The 17199-nt window shown below is 49.7% G+C and overlaps 1 protein-coding gene across 1 annotated transcript; it reads right to left on the reverse strand.

The window, feature by feature from the left end:
- Positions 1-4675: 4675 nt before the first annotated feature.
- ADM2 (adrenomedullin 2) lies at positions 4676-7743 on the reverse strand. Its single transcript, XM_072596428.1, has 3 exons — positions 7464-7743; positions 7117-7270; positions 4676-5266 (listed from the first exon to the last, which is right to left on the reverse strand). Exons 2-3 carry the CDS (start codon positions 7224-7226, stop codon positions 4897-4899), a joined length of 480 nt encoding a protein of 159 aa, XP_072452529.1. The 5' UTR covers positions 7227-7270; positions 7464-7743; the 3' UTR covers positions 4676-4896.
- Between the last annotated feature and the right edge of the window lie 9456 nt (positions 7744-17199).

The following is a 17199-nucleotide window of genomic DNA, read 5'->3' on the forward strand; positions in this document are numbered from 1 at the left end:
GCTGAGACTCAAGATAAGGAGGGAGATAGGAAGAAAGCACCTGCTTCCTCTAACATGTATAAGTCACCAGGCCCCGATTGTTGAACCACTGTCAGTGACCTTTGAAAGACTGGAAAATGGAAGAGGTGACACAGGTCTGGAGAAGGATGAAATGTCCCTATTTTCAAAACAAGTGAAAGGAACAAGAGTTTGCAAATATAGACCAGTGAGTTTGACCTCAATTCTTGACAATATTCTAGGGTGCATTATCAGAGGGATGGCTGTTAGCACTCCAGAAGGGAAGCACTTATCCATAAGTGATATCATGGTTTCATTAGGAGCAAGCTGTGCCAGCCTAACCTCCTTTCCTTTGTTGACAGGGTTACTAAACTGGTAAGTCAGCAGCATGCTAAAAATAGTTTTTCTAGGGTTTCACAAAGCATTTAATATGTTTTTGCACTAGTCTTGTATAAGATGGAGAAATGTAGGTTGTGGGATTTTACACATCAGAACTGGTTGACTGGCTATATTCAAAGAGAAATCTTTAATGATTCGATGTTAACTTAAAAGAGGATCTCCAGAGGAGCACCCCAGGGATCTGCACTGGCCCTGACCTATTCAACATGGTTATCAGTGACTTGGATGAAGGTATATTAGATAGTATGCTGGTCAAATTTGTAGATGCCATAAGTTAGCTAATACACCAAGTGGATAGTCAAGAGTCAAAAATATCCCAGTCAGCCAGTACACTAGGCTAAATAGAATAAGAGGACATTCATTAGGGTTGACTGTAAGGTCTTACGCTTGAACTTAAAACAATCAGTTCACAAGACAGGAGGGCTGGAGGCTAGAAAGCAGTTCATCTGAAAATAGTGTAGTTTTCAGGGACCTCCAAGATCTACAGGAATCAGCAATGTTATGTGGCCACCAAGTTGCATTAAGACAGTCAGAGTTTCTAGAGATAAGGTTGTGACCATCCTTCTGTTTTTTGCCTGTGGGCAGACCAAGTCAGTCAGTCAAAAGCTTTTAGTAAGTGCCTACTATTTGCGCTGTGCTAAATGATAGGGATACAAAGAAAAGCAAAAGACAGTCCTTGTTCCCAAGAAACTCAATCTAATGGCAGAGACAATGTGCAAACAATTATGTACAAACAAGTTAGAGACAGGATAAATTAGAGGTAATCATCAGAGGGAAGACGCTGACGTGAAGGGGGATCAGAATAGGCTTCCTGTACATGGCGGGACTTGAAGGAAGTCGAGGAAGTCACAAGGCAGCAAGGAGAGAGTTTCCGACATGGGAGACAGTCAGTGAAAATGCTGAGTCAGGAAATGGGCTTTCTCCTGTGAAGAATGGCTAGGTGCCAGCAGCACTGGGTTGCAGAGGACATTGTGGGGAGACGGGATGCAGGGCGCATGTCAAGAGTAAGGAGTGTAGAGAGGTAGGAAGGGCCCAGGCGATGAAGGGCTCTGAAAGTCAAACAGAGCATTTTATACTTTATCCTGGAAATACTAGGGAATTTACTGGAGGTGACAAGGTCAGGCCTCATCTGAAAAGATCCATCTGACAACTAAGACTGGAGTGGGAAGGACTCGAGGCAGAGGGACCAAGCAGCAGGTTGTTATAATAGTCTAGATCTGAGGCGATTAGGGTCTGGACCAGAGTACTGGCAATGTCAGAAGAGGGAAGGAGGCCTGTACTAGTGACGTCGGGAAGACAGAAATTCCAGGACTTGGCACCTGACTTGGATATGGAGGAGGGGTGAGAAAGAATGAGAAGCTGGGATGACACATAAGTTTGGAGCCCAGGTGACTAGGGAGGATTGTGGTACCTTGGCTAATAATAGGGAAGCTAGGAAGAAGGGAGAGCTGGGGGGGGGAGGGGAGAGAGTTCAGTTCATGGGCATATTGAATTTAAGGTGTCTAAGAAACATCCAGTTAGAAATGCGCAGTGGGCAGTTGGAGATACAGAGGTTAGGGCTGGCCAAATCAGCCTGAGGATCCTTCGCACATGGCAATGGTTGGAATGATGGGAGCCGATGAGATCACCAAGCAGCTAGTGTGGAGAGAGAAAAGAAGAAGACTCACAGCAGAGCCTTGGGGGACTCCATGGTCAGCAGTCATTTAATCAGGTGAACTTCAGGCCCCAGAGTGGAAGGTGAGGATCAGTTCAAGGGAATGGGGGTGTCTGACAGGGGACCAGAGCACTCAAGGGCTGTCATCATATGCACAAGGACTTAGACAGCCCTGAAGGGCAGAACCAGAAGAAATGGAGGACATGGTCAGGAGACCAAGACAGGCCAGTTCTAGGAAAATCTCCTTCAGAATCAAAGCTGAGGTAGGCTGCCTTGAGTCACATAAGCAGAAACAGTGTGTGGCAGACAGAACCCTTCTTCCCAACCAGATTAGGCTAAATGACTCTGGAGGTGTCCTCCACATCCAGAATGTTGGGAAGACCTTGATAAAATGTTATGAAAATGAACAGGGAGAATGCAAATTATTAATGTTTATGCTTCACAGGATGGCAGAAGCAAGATTAGGATCATTTTGACTGAACAAAAATATCTGGGAGCACCAGAGGTTGGCAAGCTCATTATCAGCTAATAGTGCAATATGGCAGCCAAAAGCTAATTCAGACTGATACTAAATGAAGAGAGAGAAGCAAAGTAAGCAGGCCAGGAGGATGACAAAGACATGGTCCTGCAGTGTTCTGCCCTTCTCAGACCCAAGCTCATGGCCTTTTGGGGTTTTGTCAATGAGAGTAGACAAGGAAAGGTTATGACCTTCCAGGGTTAATGCCCTCCTAACCTTAGTCAGGGCTATGCCCCTAAGGACAGTTAGGGTACAGCAGAGACTCCTATGGGCCACTGCAGTCTTGAGGGCCTCAGTTTCCTCCTCTATAAAATGACAGGCTTAGTGATTTGTCCTAACTAGAGAGGCTATGGCCCACCCCCTCCCCACCCCATGCCATGTGCCCATGCTTTGGGATCTTCTTCATCTGCCAAGGAAATCCCCCTCAAGTGGTTGTAAAAATCCATGTTGACCTGTGGGGGGCGAGGGGCAGGCACATGGACCTGAAGCCTTGGAGGTGCTGGGGTCAGGGTCTGCCCCTGCAGACAATTGCCTCCCTCTGCCCTACCTCAGGCAGTGGTTTTATTCTTGCCATGTTCTCCCCATCCTCAGTTTACTTGTCAGAGACCCGAGACACCTTCTACTCTATCCACTGGTGCAGCAGAGTCAGCAGGCCCAGCCCTTTGCCAGATCCTGACCCCAAGCCCAGAGAAAACCAGCCAGGTTGCCAGAGTCCAAATTAATCTCTGAACCATGGAACACTGCAGCTCAGCTTATATCCTCTGACATAGTGCAAGGATTTGGGGGGAGGAGGAACATAGTCCTTGGATTCTGGGCCCAACTTCTAGTCCTTACAGGTGAGGGGGGGTCCCACAGAACCTTCACCCCCCTCGTTGCTTCCCTACCCAAGAGGCCTAGGCCTGAGAGTAACCTCATAGGAGAGTCTGAGAACCTTCCGAAATGGCCTCTGGCTTGGGCTCAAGTGGGGCAGGGGGCAGGGCTGAGGTTCAGAGAGGGTCCCCATTCCTCTTTGCTTTCTGGGTCTGATCAGGGTCTACAGCTATGCCTCTTCTGGCCTCTGGGAGGCAGCAAAGCTCCCTTTAGGTATGATTTGTCCCCAGGTAAGTCCCCAGCCCTGAGTCCTAGCCAGTGGCTGGTTCTGTGTGTCTGTCTGTGAGTGTACTAGTGGGAAGGTCAGAGCACCCTATGGGTGTAATGAGGCTGTGTGGGGGACTCTGGGAGTCTTCCACCTTCTCCTCCACTTGGGGGGCGTGAGGTGGCTGCAATGAATTCTCTCTCCCCTAGGGCACACACACACTGGCACCAGCATGAATGCATAAAACTAGCTTTAGTTGAACATGTACACATCTACAAAGAATAATTTATGACTCTCCGGCTGACCCCAGGAGTCTCATTCCCCACCCATGCCCCCAACTAGGCAGGAGGGACCTGCAAGTATCTGGGAATGCTTATCAAGGGACTTCGAGACCCCTTGGGCTCCAGAAGTCTTTAGGCAAGGCCCTTAGTGCTAAGAGATCCCTAGGCATCTCCTCTTTACCCCCAGGGAGATAAGGGGGCCCCTGACCATCTTCCTAGAATAAAGGCATCCCACAGGTAGCATCCTGGGTTTAGGGGGACCCTCAGGGTTAAAGGGCTTTGGGTGTTTGAGGGGGCTGGGTATCTTCCCTAGAATTAAGGAGGCCTGGGTTTAGATGGGCCCTTGGCATATATCTCCCAGATTAGAAGGGTTCTGGACAATTCCCCAAGGTTAGGGGCCATGATCACACCTGTTTCTCCCCTCAAATTATTCCTTGAGTCATGAAGCGGCTGTTATGTTTTCAAGGGCAGGGGTTAAGGGGTATCTCCCCAGAGACACCCTGATCATCTTCCTCCAGGTTAGGAGCTCCTGAACATCTCCCTCCCCAAGTCCCATTACAAGGCCATGACTGTCTCCCCAAAGGTCATGGAGACTGGCCCTCAGTCTCCCCATATATAAAATGAGGGCTGAATTCAGACTCTTAAGGCCCCCAGTCAGCGAGTGATGTGTGGGTACAGGTTAGGGCACGGGTATGAACTCCTGCCTGGGTAGAATCCAGACAATGCTACTAACAAATAAAAACAAAAACATCCCATTTCTCTCGGGTTTTAAGGTTTCCAAATCCCTTCCTCCCAACGCCCCAAAGAGGTGAATTGTGTCAGTATTAACGACTATCCCCTTTGGATGCATGAGGAAGCTTAGCCTCAGAGGAAAGTCACTTGGCCAGGGTCCCAGATATGGGAGATCCCAGACATAGGGGTCCCTGTGGTGAGCTCTGGGGTCTTGATGGGGCTGTAGGGGCAGGGTTGATGCTCAGCCATAACTGTGGGGACTCTTGGGGTTCATAGGGGCTGAGTCCTGCCTCCCTGACTGTCCCATGAGCTGCCTCAGGCGATGGCTGAGGTTCTGCACCTGGCAGGTGCTCAGTACACAGCCCACTCTCAAGAGCTGGGCGTGGTGACGCCTGGTGTGCCTGCGACCCCTGCCACTGCCCCTGCTCTTGCCCCTGCCCCTGCGGCCCTGCAGCCTTCCGTGGCGATGGCGATGATGGGGTGGGTGTCGAGGGCGGTACCCCCCGAGGGGCTCCAGGTGGGGCCCTGGCTGGCCCACAAGAGCCACTGGCCCCACATTCATCACAGCCTGGTATTCGAGGTCTTGGGGGGATAGCCGGTCTGGGGGTTCCCTGCAGAGGAAACACAGGGAAGAGTGAACCTGAGCCCCCAACCCCCTCACACTGCCAGACATAAATGGGGACTACCTGCTGGGATGCCCTCTGGCCCTGGGGACACTGCCGGGAAAAGACCACAGCCCCTGGAAACCCATCCTGGACACCAGTCATCAGGGTCACATGGTCCATTAACCCTCATCTACCCTGGGCAAAGGGCAACTCCCAGGCCTCTGTGGGTCACTGCTCCCTGGAATGTGGCTGATGGCGGTAATGACCCCACCCAGTCCTGAGTGCTGGGCAGCTGCCACCTGAACAGGGGGAGAAGCCAAACCCAGCTTCAGTCTTCCTCACACTCACCTGAATCTGCAGCCTCAGGGTTTACTTCCTCCTCCCTTGGGCTCAGGGCCCATGACATCCCCCCCATCTCTGGGCCTGTGTCTCCATCTCAGCTGATCCTGTCTTCTCTGGACTCAGGGCCCATGACCTCCTCTGTGCAGACTGCCGCCCTCTTTTGCGACCTCCATATCAGAGGCAGCATTGGTCCAGAGGAAAGAGAGCCAACCTTGCAGTCAGAGGACCTAAGATCAAGCCCTAGCTCTGACCCCTTGCTAGTTTTGTGACCCTGCTGCCTCTCTCTGGGCCTCAGTTTCCTTCCCTGTAAAACAGGGAAACTAATTCTTAGGGGGGTCCTTTGCAGGGTTATTATGAGAATCATGCTTTGTAAATCTCAAGGCAGATTTCTCTTGCCCCTTCCTCCCCGTTCAGTCAGAAAGTTGGGGGGGGGGGGCGTGAAGGGTGGATTGGACTTAGGCCCTTGGCCCCAGGGGGAGTGGGGCCTGGGGAGATTCCATATAGCCCCAGATCTCCAGACTCAAATAGTCTGACCCTGGTTTAGCTGGCAGCAATTTTGGAGGGGTTTCCTGGATGGGAGGGTTACTCTCCTTCAGAAGTGGGGGCAGTGTGCTACCATGCAAAGGTCTGGAGCAAGTCAGGGGACATGGGTTCAAATTCTGTCTCTGATGCTCACTGTTTGCGTGAGCTGGGGCAAGTCAGTTCATCTCCCCGGACCTCTGAGGTTCCCTTTAGCTTTAGGTGGCTAGAGGTAGCTGGGCAGGGCAGTGAGTAGAACACTGGACCTTCAATCAGGAAGCCATGAATTCAAATCCTGACTCATACACTTACTGATTGTGTGACCCTGAGCAAGTCACTTAACCTCTGTCTGCCTCAGTTTTCCCCTCTATAAAATGGAATTAATATCATCTCCCTTCCAGGAGGGTAATGAAGCCCAAATGCGGCCTCTTAAAGCTGGCCATTATTACGATTCCCTTAGGCTCCCTTCTGGTGATGCTGGCCTGTGCAAGGCCACTTCCCAATTCCTGGTCCCCAACTCCCAATCCTAGCGGTCAACTCCTTCTCCCACCTGGACTGAGCCCAGGCATATCTGAGCGAAGAGACCACGGCTCCCCCTGGTGGACTGACCAGTCATTAACCCCTTTTGTGCTGCGGGAGAGAGAGCCCCATTCCTAAGCTGGCCCCTCCCTGCTCCGCCCCCAGCCCCCAAAGCTCTGGGTGGGGGATCGGAGGTCCACGGGTCAGAGTGGGCCTAGCTCTGAGTGAGTGAAGGGGCTCTGAACTAGGTTCTGGGATCTGGACCCCTGGAGGTGATCTGGGACCCTGAAGGAGGAGAGAAGTGGTGGAGATGAGGGTAGGGTCCTCGTCTCCGGAGTCGGGCTGTTGTAGAAGTCAGAGGGCTGGGTCTGGACTGGGCGGGGGTGGATGGGTGGGGGGCAGTTTTCGTACGAGAAGAGATGACTGGTGACCGAGGGGGCGGACCCTGAGACCCGAGGGGGCCACGTCGCACTCACCTGGGCCGAGCCAACAGCGGGTGAGGTCCCGGGCGCCGGGACAGCGTGCCCGGGAGCAGGAGGCTCAGGAGGCTGATGCAACCGAGGGTGACGGGTAGGAGCCAGCCCATGGCAGGCTGGGGCTGCGCGGGGCTCCCGCGGTCCGGGACTAGGGCTGGAGGGATGAAGGCTGCCAATGAACCCCTAGGCGCGTCCCTGGGGGCCCCCAGGCTCTTACACAGACCTGGAGGCCCCGGGGCTCCTGCCCCCTCGGACCTTCCCACCTCCTGGCCCGGGCCTGCTTCCACCAGACCCCCTCCCCCCCGCCTCCGCCCAAGTTCTCGGGACCTTTCCCCTCCGCCCCCCACCTAATGCGGGCGCTCAGTGAGTTCTCCTGTCTGTCCGCACGAGGTCCCGTCGGTCCTTCTCAGTCTGTCCGTCCCGCGGTGAATGCGGGTGAGTGGGGCAGCAGGTGGAGAGATTCAGGCCCAGAGATTCAGGGGTCGGGTTCGCTCGGGGGCTTCTGGTGGACGTCGGCGCAGTTACCGTCCGCGGTCTGGACGCCAGCCGGCTAGCCGCTGTCCGTGGCTGGCCACCGTCTGTCAGCTGGCCGCGGTACGGTCAGTCCTGAGCTGGGCTGGTGGAGCCGGGCAGAGCTAGCTTCTTCTCAGGTTAAATATTCCCCTTCGGGCCGGGGCGGGGCTGGCCAGCTCTCCACCCCTTGGCCCTCCCCGCCCCCACAGCTCTTCTGGCCCCAGTGGCTAGGGGCCTGAATCTCCTCCCCAACTCCGGTCCTGAGCTAGGGGCTCAAGGGTGGGGAAGGTAGCCAGAGCCCGCGTCTCCCTTAGGTTCTGGCCACTGGCAGGGCCATCGGGGGGACTAGCTGGTTATAGACAGCCCCAAACACACCAGGCTCTTTCTTGGCTCTGACTATGCAGTCTGTAGTTCAGGGCAAGAGGGTGGACTTCGAGCCACAAGATCTGAGTTCAAATGTGACCTCCTACACTCCTGGAGAAACATGTCCTGTCTCCCCTTTTTGCCTCAGTTTCCCAGTTATGATCTCCAAAGGTAACTTTCCACTGGAAATTCTATAATTCCCTCTGCTCCTCCCTAGAATTTTTCATATAGTACCAGCTCCTTCCTCAAATAGCCTCCCTCAGGACCTGGAAGAAGAAAGCTGCCTTGACTGCCCCAGCCCCCAGTCACTAGGGACTAACTGAATCCTCCTCATCCCATTCAGAACCAGGCTGTTCTTGTCATGGTAAACAGGGGGCCACCTGGGGCTGGAATGTTTCCATGTTGCCCAATATCGGGGCTTGAGGGAGGGGGTAAGGTACTTGGACTGGACAGGACCCTTACCAGAACAAAGGGTTAAGCTAAATCACTGTTTGGGATGGTCGGAGTCCTTGTAGGACCTCTCAGACTTCCCGTCTGAGCACCAGGAATCCCATTCCTTGCTGGGAAGCCCCTGGAGATTGGCCAGACTCCCATTTGGGGGTAATGGAGGGAGCCACAGGCATGGCTGTGAGGTCTTGTGGCTGGGCTACTATCCCTTGTTTGTGCGTCCACTGAGGGCCCACAGCTACCCTGATTGGAAGACCTAGGGATTCAGGGGCACACCTAGAGGTGCTGGAGGAGGCTGGGAGTAGAGGCTGGAGGGGCAGGGTTGGGGACTTGGGGAATCGGAGGGAAATGGAATTGGAGGAAAATGGGAAGCAGAGAGCTTGAGTTGTTGGAGATTCAGAGGAGCAGAGCTTGGGGTTCCGGGAGCCAGGACTGAGGGGGATTAGATCTAGGGGGCCACAGGTTGGAGTTGGGGGAGGCAGGATTGAAGATTTAGGTTAGGTCTAAGGAGTCTGGTCACTGACATGTTGGACGTGCTCTGTCTGGCATATGGACCTCTCAGGTGCACAGGAAGAGGTCTAGCTTGGAGCTTGGCTTGAAGGGTTAGTGTTCCAGAGTGAGGACACTGCCTAGTGTCCCTGCTGTGGTCAGGGCTACCCACTGTGGTCACCCTATGAGGGCCAAGGCACACCTAACCCTCCATCCTTCCTTCCCTCCCTCTCTCTCTCCCTCCCTCCTCCTGCCTGAGGAACGTGCCCTGAGACACGAAGGGGAGGCTCCCAGCCGGGCACTGCCCCACTCTGCCTCCACACGCCCAGTCCTGCTCCCAAAGCAACAGGGGGGAGGGGGAGGAGAGACTGAGCCCGAGGTGCAATTCTAGTCTGGGGAGCTGTGGGCACAGTTAGGTCACCTGTGGACCCAGTGTCCCACCATATCCCCACTTACCTCCAGTGCAAAGGAGTGCCTTTTGGCTCCAGGAGTCCTCTGCCATCTGTCTGTCTGTCTTAAGCTGGTGGCTCCCATAGGCCATAGCCTAACAGTCAGTCAGTCAGCGATGATGGAGAGCACCCATCAGGAGAGGAGATAGAGGCCAAGGGAAGCCCTGGGTTTCAACAGGAAACAGCTCCTGGGGGTCCTAGGAATGGTCAGAGGGGGAGTTCTGGCCTGGGAAGGAGACAGCACCTGTTTGAGGGAGGCAATGTGGCCGTGAGGAAACTCCCATAAAGAGAGAAAGCAATCAAGTGGACTCCCTAATCTGAGGGACCCCAGACTTGCCCTCAGGGATCTCCCAAGTTTGAAGGAGGACACAACCTCCTTCAGGTGGCTACAAATAGACTCCAGAAATCCGAGTTACTAGATTGGAGAGCCCCAGGATAGCTGTGACACTTCCAGTGTCCTCTCCTGTAAAGGACTTCACTGTGTGTCTGCCTACCCATCCTCCACAGCAGAGGAAAGACAGATGCTGCCAGGCCTTGCCCCTAGCCCTGGAAGCAGAAGGCTTAGCCTTGAGATCATCCTGGGTACTTCTGGTCCACACCTTTCCATAGGTCCTCCAGAGAAGACCCAAACCAACCTTTATGAAGAATGATCACATTTTAAAAGTAGGCAACCAGCTACAACACATGGTCACTGAGTGCCTGCTACGTGTAAGACTTGCTCTGGGAGCCAAGGACACAAAGATGAGACTGTAATGGCTTTGCACTTGAGGAGCTCACCACAAGGAAATGATCGGTTGTGGCATAAGGCAGCCAGTCCTAAACAATGGGAGGAAGGGCAGTCACCAGCCTGGGATGGTGCCCTGGAGGATTTTCCAGAAGGTGAACAGGGCATTACCTGGTACCCAGCTGGACGTAATCAGCAGGGGACAGTGGGTCCATTGTCACCATCTTCGTCATTGTCATAATCAGTAACACTAGATACTGACATGTATTATACACTAACTTTACTACAACTATGTACTATACAACATATGTATACTATAATATATAATAAATGGTATATATAACTATATACTGTTACTGTAGGCCAAGTATATTACTATATACTAACCAGCTACTAAGTATATTACTATATGTTATATTCTAAGTAGTTATTTAGTATCTGTTAATTACTAGGTACTTACTATGGACTATATTACTATACTGTATACTAATACTATAACCGTAACACTCAACATGGTTAATACAGAAATATATTTTACATGACTTACATGTATAATCTATTTCAAGCTGCTTCCCTTCTGAAAGGGAGAGGGGAAGAAATTGAAACTCAAAATTTTTAAAAATGAATGTTAAAAAAATTTTACATGTAATTGGGAGATATTTAATAAAATAAATTTAAAAAATTTTTAATTAACAAAAATAATAATAACACTCAAATTATCCCCGAATAGATGAAGACTGTCCAGCCTGTGAGAGGTGGTTGGACCACAGCCAGCTGACTTTGTTCTCCACAATCTATAGAGATAGCTAGATGGCGCCACAGTGGAGAGATCACTGGGCCTGGAGTCAGGGAGACCTGAGTGCCAATCTGACCTCAGACACTTACTAGATCTGTGACCTTGGGCAAGTCACTTAACCCCTATCTGCCTCAGTTTCCTCAGCTGCAAAATAGGGATTATACTTCACAGTTGTGAGGATCAAACAAGACAATGTTTGTAAAGTACTCTGTGAACATTAAAGAGCTATGATGATGATAAGGTAGCAGCTTGAAATCCATAACAGCACTTCTCAGTTTCCCAAATGCCATCCAGCCCACCCTCTCTTCCAACCTGATTCTAGACCCACCTCATTGTTCAGCTGTGTATCTGCTTTATTTGACCTCACAGTTTAGGTTAGAACAAAGATCCAAGTTTGAGGATTGACAGAAAAATTGGTACTTGCTAGAACAAGCATGGACTTTATTACTCTGCAACAAAGCAAGCAAGCCTCCCCCTCCCTCCCCCCACCCTGTTCCCAAAGACATAAATGTGCTTGACTGAGAATGGGTAATCGATGCAGCTCCTTAGCTAACCCAAATTCTTGGGGTCCTTGGTTATTAACTCAAACACTTCTCCAGTTTCTGGTCCTGAGTAGGAAAACTCTCCATCCCAAGTCTGATAGTGATAAATGAGTGACTTGGAGAATTTCCCCTCCATACCTGAGTCTGAAGAGAAATGAACCCTCCCATATATAGCACCAATTACCTGTCCTCAGCCAAACTCATCTTTAAGGCACAAGATCTTCCTGCTCAGACCCCACTCTGAGCACATCTCTCTCACTCACATGAATGACCCTGACCCTGGGTATCTGTTCAAATCCCTGTCTGTGTCACCACAGAGCATGTGCTTCTATGTCTTTGGGGAGTACCTTTTTAGTGCCCCATAGGTGACCCACAAGAGTTCAGCCTCACCATCTACACAGGAAAAAACAGGTGAAAATGCCTATAGAACTGAGCCATTAGTTCATAGATCTCAGCCCAGTCTCTACCCAATGGCAGCTCAAGAGATCTCTGGGGGCTTTCATGATCACAGAAAACTTCCTGGAAGAGGTGGGCTTGGGGAGATATATAGAATTTAGGCAGGCAGAACATGGGGGGAACCACCTCATTGTTTGGGTTCAGAGTAAGCGTAAACAGCAATTGTTTCTGTTCTAGCCAGAATCCCTGAGGGTCTTCCCCTCCCAGACTGATTCTTTTGAGTAGGCAAACTAGGCCATCTTTAGCCTCAATTCTTACCAACCCTTAAATCACTGAATGGGTGTTGTCTCAGACAAACCGAGAAGTGGGAAAGAAAGACCTTAGCTTATAAGGCCAAGGTCTCCTATTGTATCTAGGGCCATCACCAGTTGTCTTGACCTGTGTCTTGCCTCTGGACTCTGATGACTCTGAAAGACAGAATGAGGCTGATGACTTTGCACAGCCCTGCCTCACTTAAATCCAATTCACTTGCAAGTCAAGACATCACCCTCGTGATGTCATTGGTCCTCTTCAAGAACGAACAACAACATCTCTGCAATCAATCCCTTGGAGCTTTTAAAATAGCCCCTGTTGGCTTCACTGTCCTCTTTCCAGGGACCAATTCTATCTCCTTAAATAGCATGTTTTGGGAACCATGATGTTTGATGGGGAAGTACTGCTATCACTAATCACTACAGAATTCTGGGAGATCTGGTTGATTTGGGTCTATTTGTTATCTTTTTAGGTTAATCTGCAAATGTTGTTGGGGGGATCTGACTTCAGTCTCAGGCCAATACGGGTTCCATTTCTTTTCCACTGGTTCCATACTGATAGATTTCTATCATTCTTCTCTGCAATGTCTTGCAAAATTGTTTAAATTCTTTTCTTAAAATATTTAATTTTTTCACAGGATTCCATCTCATGTCCCATGACTCTAAGGTCAACACACTTTCCACTGCCCCATATACAGCCTCCTACAGGCCAAGTGCCTTCCAGATCTCTGATCCCATGGGTCCAGCATATCTGGATTCTGTTCCAGATTTTCCAGTGGGCTCATATCGAATTAGATTTGTTCTCTACTTTAATGTACTTCAGGCGGGTTCTGTGCTTTTTTTCATGATCACACCATTGTGAAAAGCGAAAGGATATTAAATAAAATTGCAATACAAAAATTATTTCATTTTTTCAATGAACAGAAATCTATTGGTTGTTTAAATTCTTCACCAACCTAGAAGCGGAGGCGTCAGCTGAGGATGCCTGTCTGTGCTATGGCTAGCAAACATGTAGCTGCTGTTTCCCTAATCTCGCCCTTATTCCTCTGTCTTCTTCCTCATCCAGCTTGATCCTCCCACGGTCCCAAATCCCCAACTCTGCCTTTTAGTCTCTGGGTATGTTTGGCCCCTCAGCTCCCTTTGGAAAGAACCCCTTTGTGGTCATTGTGGTCTTTACACCCCCTACCTCCATGCATTTCCTGCCTTTGTCCTGGCTGTGCCCCATGGCTGTGATGCTTCCCTCCTCATCTCTATCTTCTAGCTTTGTGGTTTCCTTCAAGCTCAGGTGAGATACCAACTGTTCCACAAGGTCTTTCCATGCTCCTTTTCCTGCCCCCACTGCTCCTGCATCCCCATAGGTATTTTATGTACCTAGTTGTTTTCCTGTAGTCTCCCCCATCAGAAAGTCCCTTGAGGGTAGGGACCATGATTTTCCTTTTCTTCTTTTCCAGTACTTAATAGAGTGTGCTTAATGAAGGCTTGTTGACTGACTCCAAGTTTCACCCATGGAAACTGGTTCTTGTGGAATTCTGCCCTCTTGGGCCAGACAGAACAGCTTCAGCCTTTCCTTCAACAGCCTCTCAGGGCTAGGTTCACAGTAACACTTTACATATGCTTTCCCATTCTCCTGGAGTAGAGAACCTCTGTGCAGAGGTTTTCCCAATGCAGACCCAGGTTCACATGAAGCTCTGAACATTCTTTTCTTCTGGCGGTGGCTTAGGGACCCTTAGAGATGGTGAGGTAAGCCCCTTACAAGTTGGTCTCCCATGCCAACTCAACTTAAGGCTCTTTCCCAGGTGAACCACTAAAAAGGAGGTGCTTAGAAGGAATCACAGACAAGAAGGGCAGTCTGCAAATGACATATTGTGTTTGTTTATAGACTGAAAAGCAAGTTCTGTGGGATATAGGAATCTAGCACACGTGCAGGCTCCACCCGCTTCTTCAGCTGCTCCACATGGAGGACTCTGGAGAGCTTGCTTCCAGGAGGATCATACTCTGCAGAGACTGTAGCATCACTGGTCAATGTTCCATCATTGGTTCAATGAGAGTTGGCTCCCCTCCAAGGGAGGCTATGTGATAGCTTTTGGAGGTTTTGGAAAAAGACCTGCCAACTTTGGCCCCTTCCTTTTTTCTCCTTTCAAATCTGGGGAAGCTTGAGATTTCTTTGTCTCATGTTGTCTAGGATGAGATGATATGGGGAGCAGAAAGGCCTTAGGACCTTTTCCTCCTTTGTAGCCTCAAGGCCCACAAAATTAGGTCTTGACTTTTCCTCTTCTAAGTGAAGAGAAGGTTCTTCCACCCTGGGAGTTTCAAGGATGAGGAAAGTTAACTCTGAGAATCCGGGAGTCAGAATTCAGGCCTGGTTTTGCATCCAAAACAGCATCAATGTCTTGAGGAGCAAAGAGGGATCTTAGGGAGTGAGACCCTAGGGCTGTCCCTCCTAGCAGGAACTCTCACCCTGCCTTTGGACATAAAAGTGGTGGGACCAATGCTCAGCTGAGCTGAGCCATAAATCGCCCGCCCCTAACTCAAGAAGTAGCGTGGGGGAGATGATGCCCCTAGGGCTTGTGGGAAATAGTTGTACTTTGTTCCCATCTCTTTGCAAAAGAGATGTGGGGTGCCAATCACCCCCTAGAATCCTGAGTGGCAGCTATAGCAGCCAGAGTCTGGGAGAGTGAACACACACATGCACACACACATGCACTCATGCACACACATACCACTTAAGGAAAATATTTTCTTTCGTACTTGTTAAGTTTGGAATTTAAAAAGACTAAAATGAGCATTAAAATCCCAACTCTTACAGTAACAAAAGAAATCTGGTGGTCTTCACCTAGCTCTTTTCATTCCTGACCTGGATGATTTTGGACACGATTGACCTGTTACCTTCTGGTCTGGATTTTCTCCCTCCCTTTGACAGCCATGTCCTGCTATTTCCTGGTCCTCCTCCCCGACTCCTTGCCACTCATCTTTCTTGGGTCATCAACCAAGTCTTATTCTTTTATGAAGGGTATGCCTTAGAGACCTGCACTGGGCATTGTTTCCCTTGCTGACCTCATCTGCTCCCGTGAGTTCAAATATAATTTTTCCCCAGATGTCTTCCAAATATGTGTGTGTGAGTGTGTGTCTGTGTGTGTGAGAGAGAGTGTCAGTGTGTATGTGAGTGTGTGTGCATGTGTGTGTGGGGGGAATGTGTGTGTGTAAGAATGTGAATGTGAGTGTATGTGTGTGTGCTTATGTGTGTACACGTGTATGAGTAACTGTGGGGGGGAGTGGGAGTGTGTGTGGGAGTGTCTTATTCCTAACCTTCAACTCAATTAACAAGTACTTAATGTGTGCAAACCACCAGGCACTGGGGATACACATTTTTTAAAACAATTCTTGTAATTCCACCGGGAGAACGTAATGACACATTGGACTTCTATGGACTTCTATACATGGACTTCTTTATATGGACTTCTTAGTCCATATAAAGTGATTTCACAGCAAGGGAGGAAACACCAATTTATTAAGCACCTCCTATGTGCACAACACTATGCTAAGAGCTTTCTAAATATTATCTCATTTAATCCTCACAACAGCCTTGGGTGATAGATACTATAATTATCCCCATTTTGCAATGAAAGAAACTAAAGTAGACAGGTTAAGTGACTTGCCTAGGATTACATAGTTCTTAAATGTCTGAGGCTGGATTTGAACTCAGGTCTTCCTGACTCCAGCCCCAGCACTCTATCCACAGTACCACCTGGCTGCCAAGGTGCTAAAGAACACTGGGCTCATCAGAATACGCATCCTGAAGCAGATGGCACTGAAGATGAGTTTTACGCGGAGGACACTAAGAATTCTAACAGGCAGAAGTGAGCAGGGAGAACCCTCTGGAGCTGGGAAACAGCTTGGGCAAAGAGGTGGAGGTACAAGAACAACAAGAGGGGGGTGGGGCAGAAGAACAGAAAGTACATGAAGAAGAATCTGTGAAATCAGCCTGGAGAAGCAGGTTAAAGTCAGGAAACTGATGCCAAATGATGAAGAGGCAACAGGGAGCCATGGGTGCTTCTTGAGCAGGGGAATAACATAGTCAGATGTGATCTAGGAAGACAATTTTGGCAGCCTTATGGAGAATGGATTTAAGGGAAGAGGAAGGGAAGAGCTGATGAGAGTCTGTGGCTGGTTGAATGGAAAGAAAAGGACATTCTCAAGGGATGTTATGGAGAATTACCAAGATCAGCAGATGACTGAAACTGAAGGGTGAGGGAGAGGAAAGGGTCAAGAACAGCACCAAGATGAGGAGTCTGGGTAACTAGAAAAATATGGTGCTACATAGGAGAAAGAATGGGGGGGAAATGATGAATTTAGTTGGGAACATTTGGAGCTCAAGTGCTCCGACATGCAGGTGGAGCTGTCCAGGAGGCAGATACAAATAGAGGAGTGGAGCTCAGGAGACAGGGTGGGGTAGGATATATTTATTTGGGAGTCATCTCCATAGAGATGATAGAGGACCCATGGGAGCTGATGGAGTTACCAAAAGAGTATAGCTAGAAAAGAAAAGAGGTCTGGGGAAAGTGGGGCTAAGTGGATAACACAGGCCTGGAGTCAGGAAGATTTGAGTTCAAATCCAGCCTTAGACATTTCCTAGCTGTATGACCCTGTGCAAATCATCTACCTGCTGCCTGACTCAGTTTACTCAATTGTAAAATGGAGATAATAATAGCACCTACCTCCCATGGCTGCCATTAGGATTAAATGAGACAATATTTGTAAAAGTCCTTAGCACAGTGCCTGGTACATAGTAGGTACTTAATAAAGGCTGATTTCCTTTCCATTCATGCTTAGCAGATATGACAGTAAAGTAAAGGAAACATTCATATGAGTAATCAGTAATAGGAGTGATCAGATAGGCATGGGGAAAACCAGAAAAGAATGTAATCCCGAAAACTAAAGAATGTGATCCCGAAAGCTGAAGGAGGCGAACACTTGGGAGGAGGGGAAAGTCAACAGTGTTAAAAGCTGCACAGAGGTCAAGAAGGCTGAAGACCCGGAAAGGCCATTTGATTTG

The sequence above is a fragment of the Notamacropus eugenii genome, chromosome 3 (genome assembly GCF_028372415.1).
Source record: "Notamacropus eugenii isolate mMacEug1 chromosome 3, mMacEug1.pri_v2, whole genome shotgun sequence".
Lineage (NCBI taxonomy): Eukaryota > Metazoa > Chordata > Mammalia > Diprotodontia > Macropodidae > Notamacropus > Notamacropus eugenii.

Excerpts from the sequence above, each read along its gene's own strand:
- ADM2 (XM_072596428.1), bottom strand. The coding sequence starts at position 7,226 with ATGGGCTGGCTCCTACCCGTCACCCTCGGTTGCATCAGCCTCCTGAGC. Across the intron at positions 5,267-7,116 it reads CCGCTGTTGGCTCGGCCCAG|GGAACCCCCAGACCGGCTAT; the intron begins GTGAGTGCGACG and ends TTTCCTCTGCAG.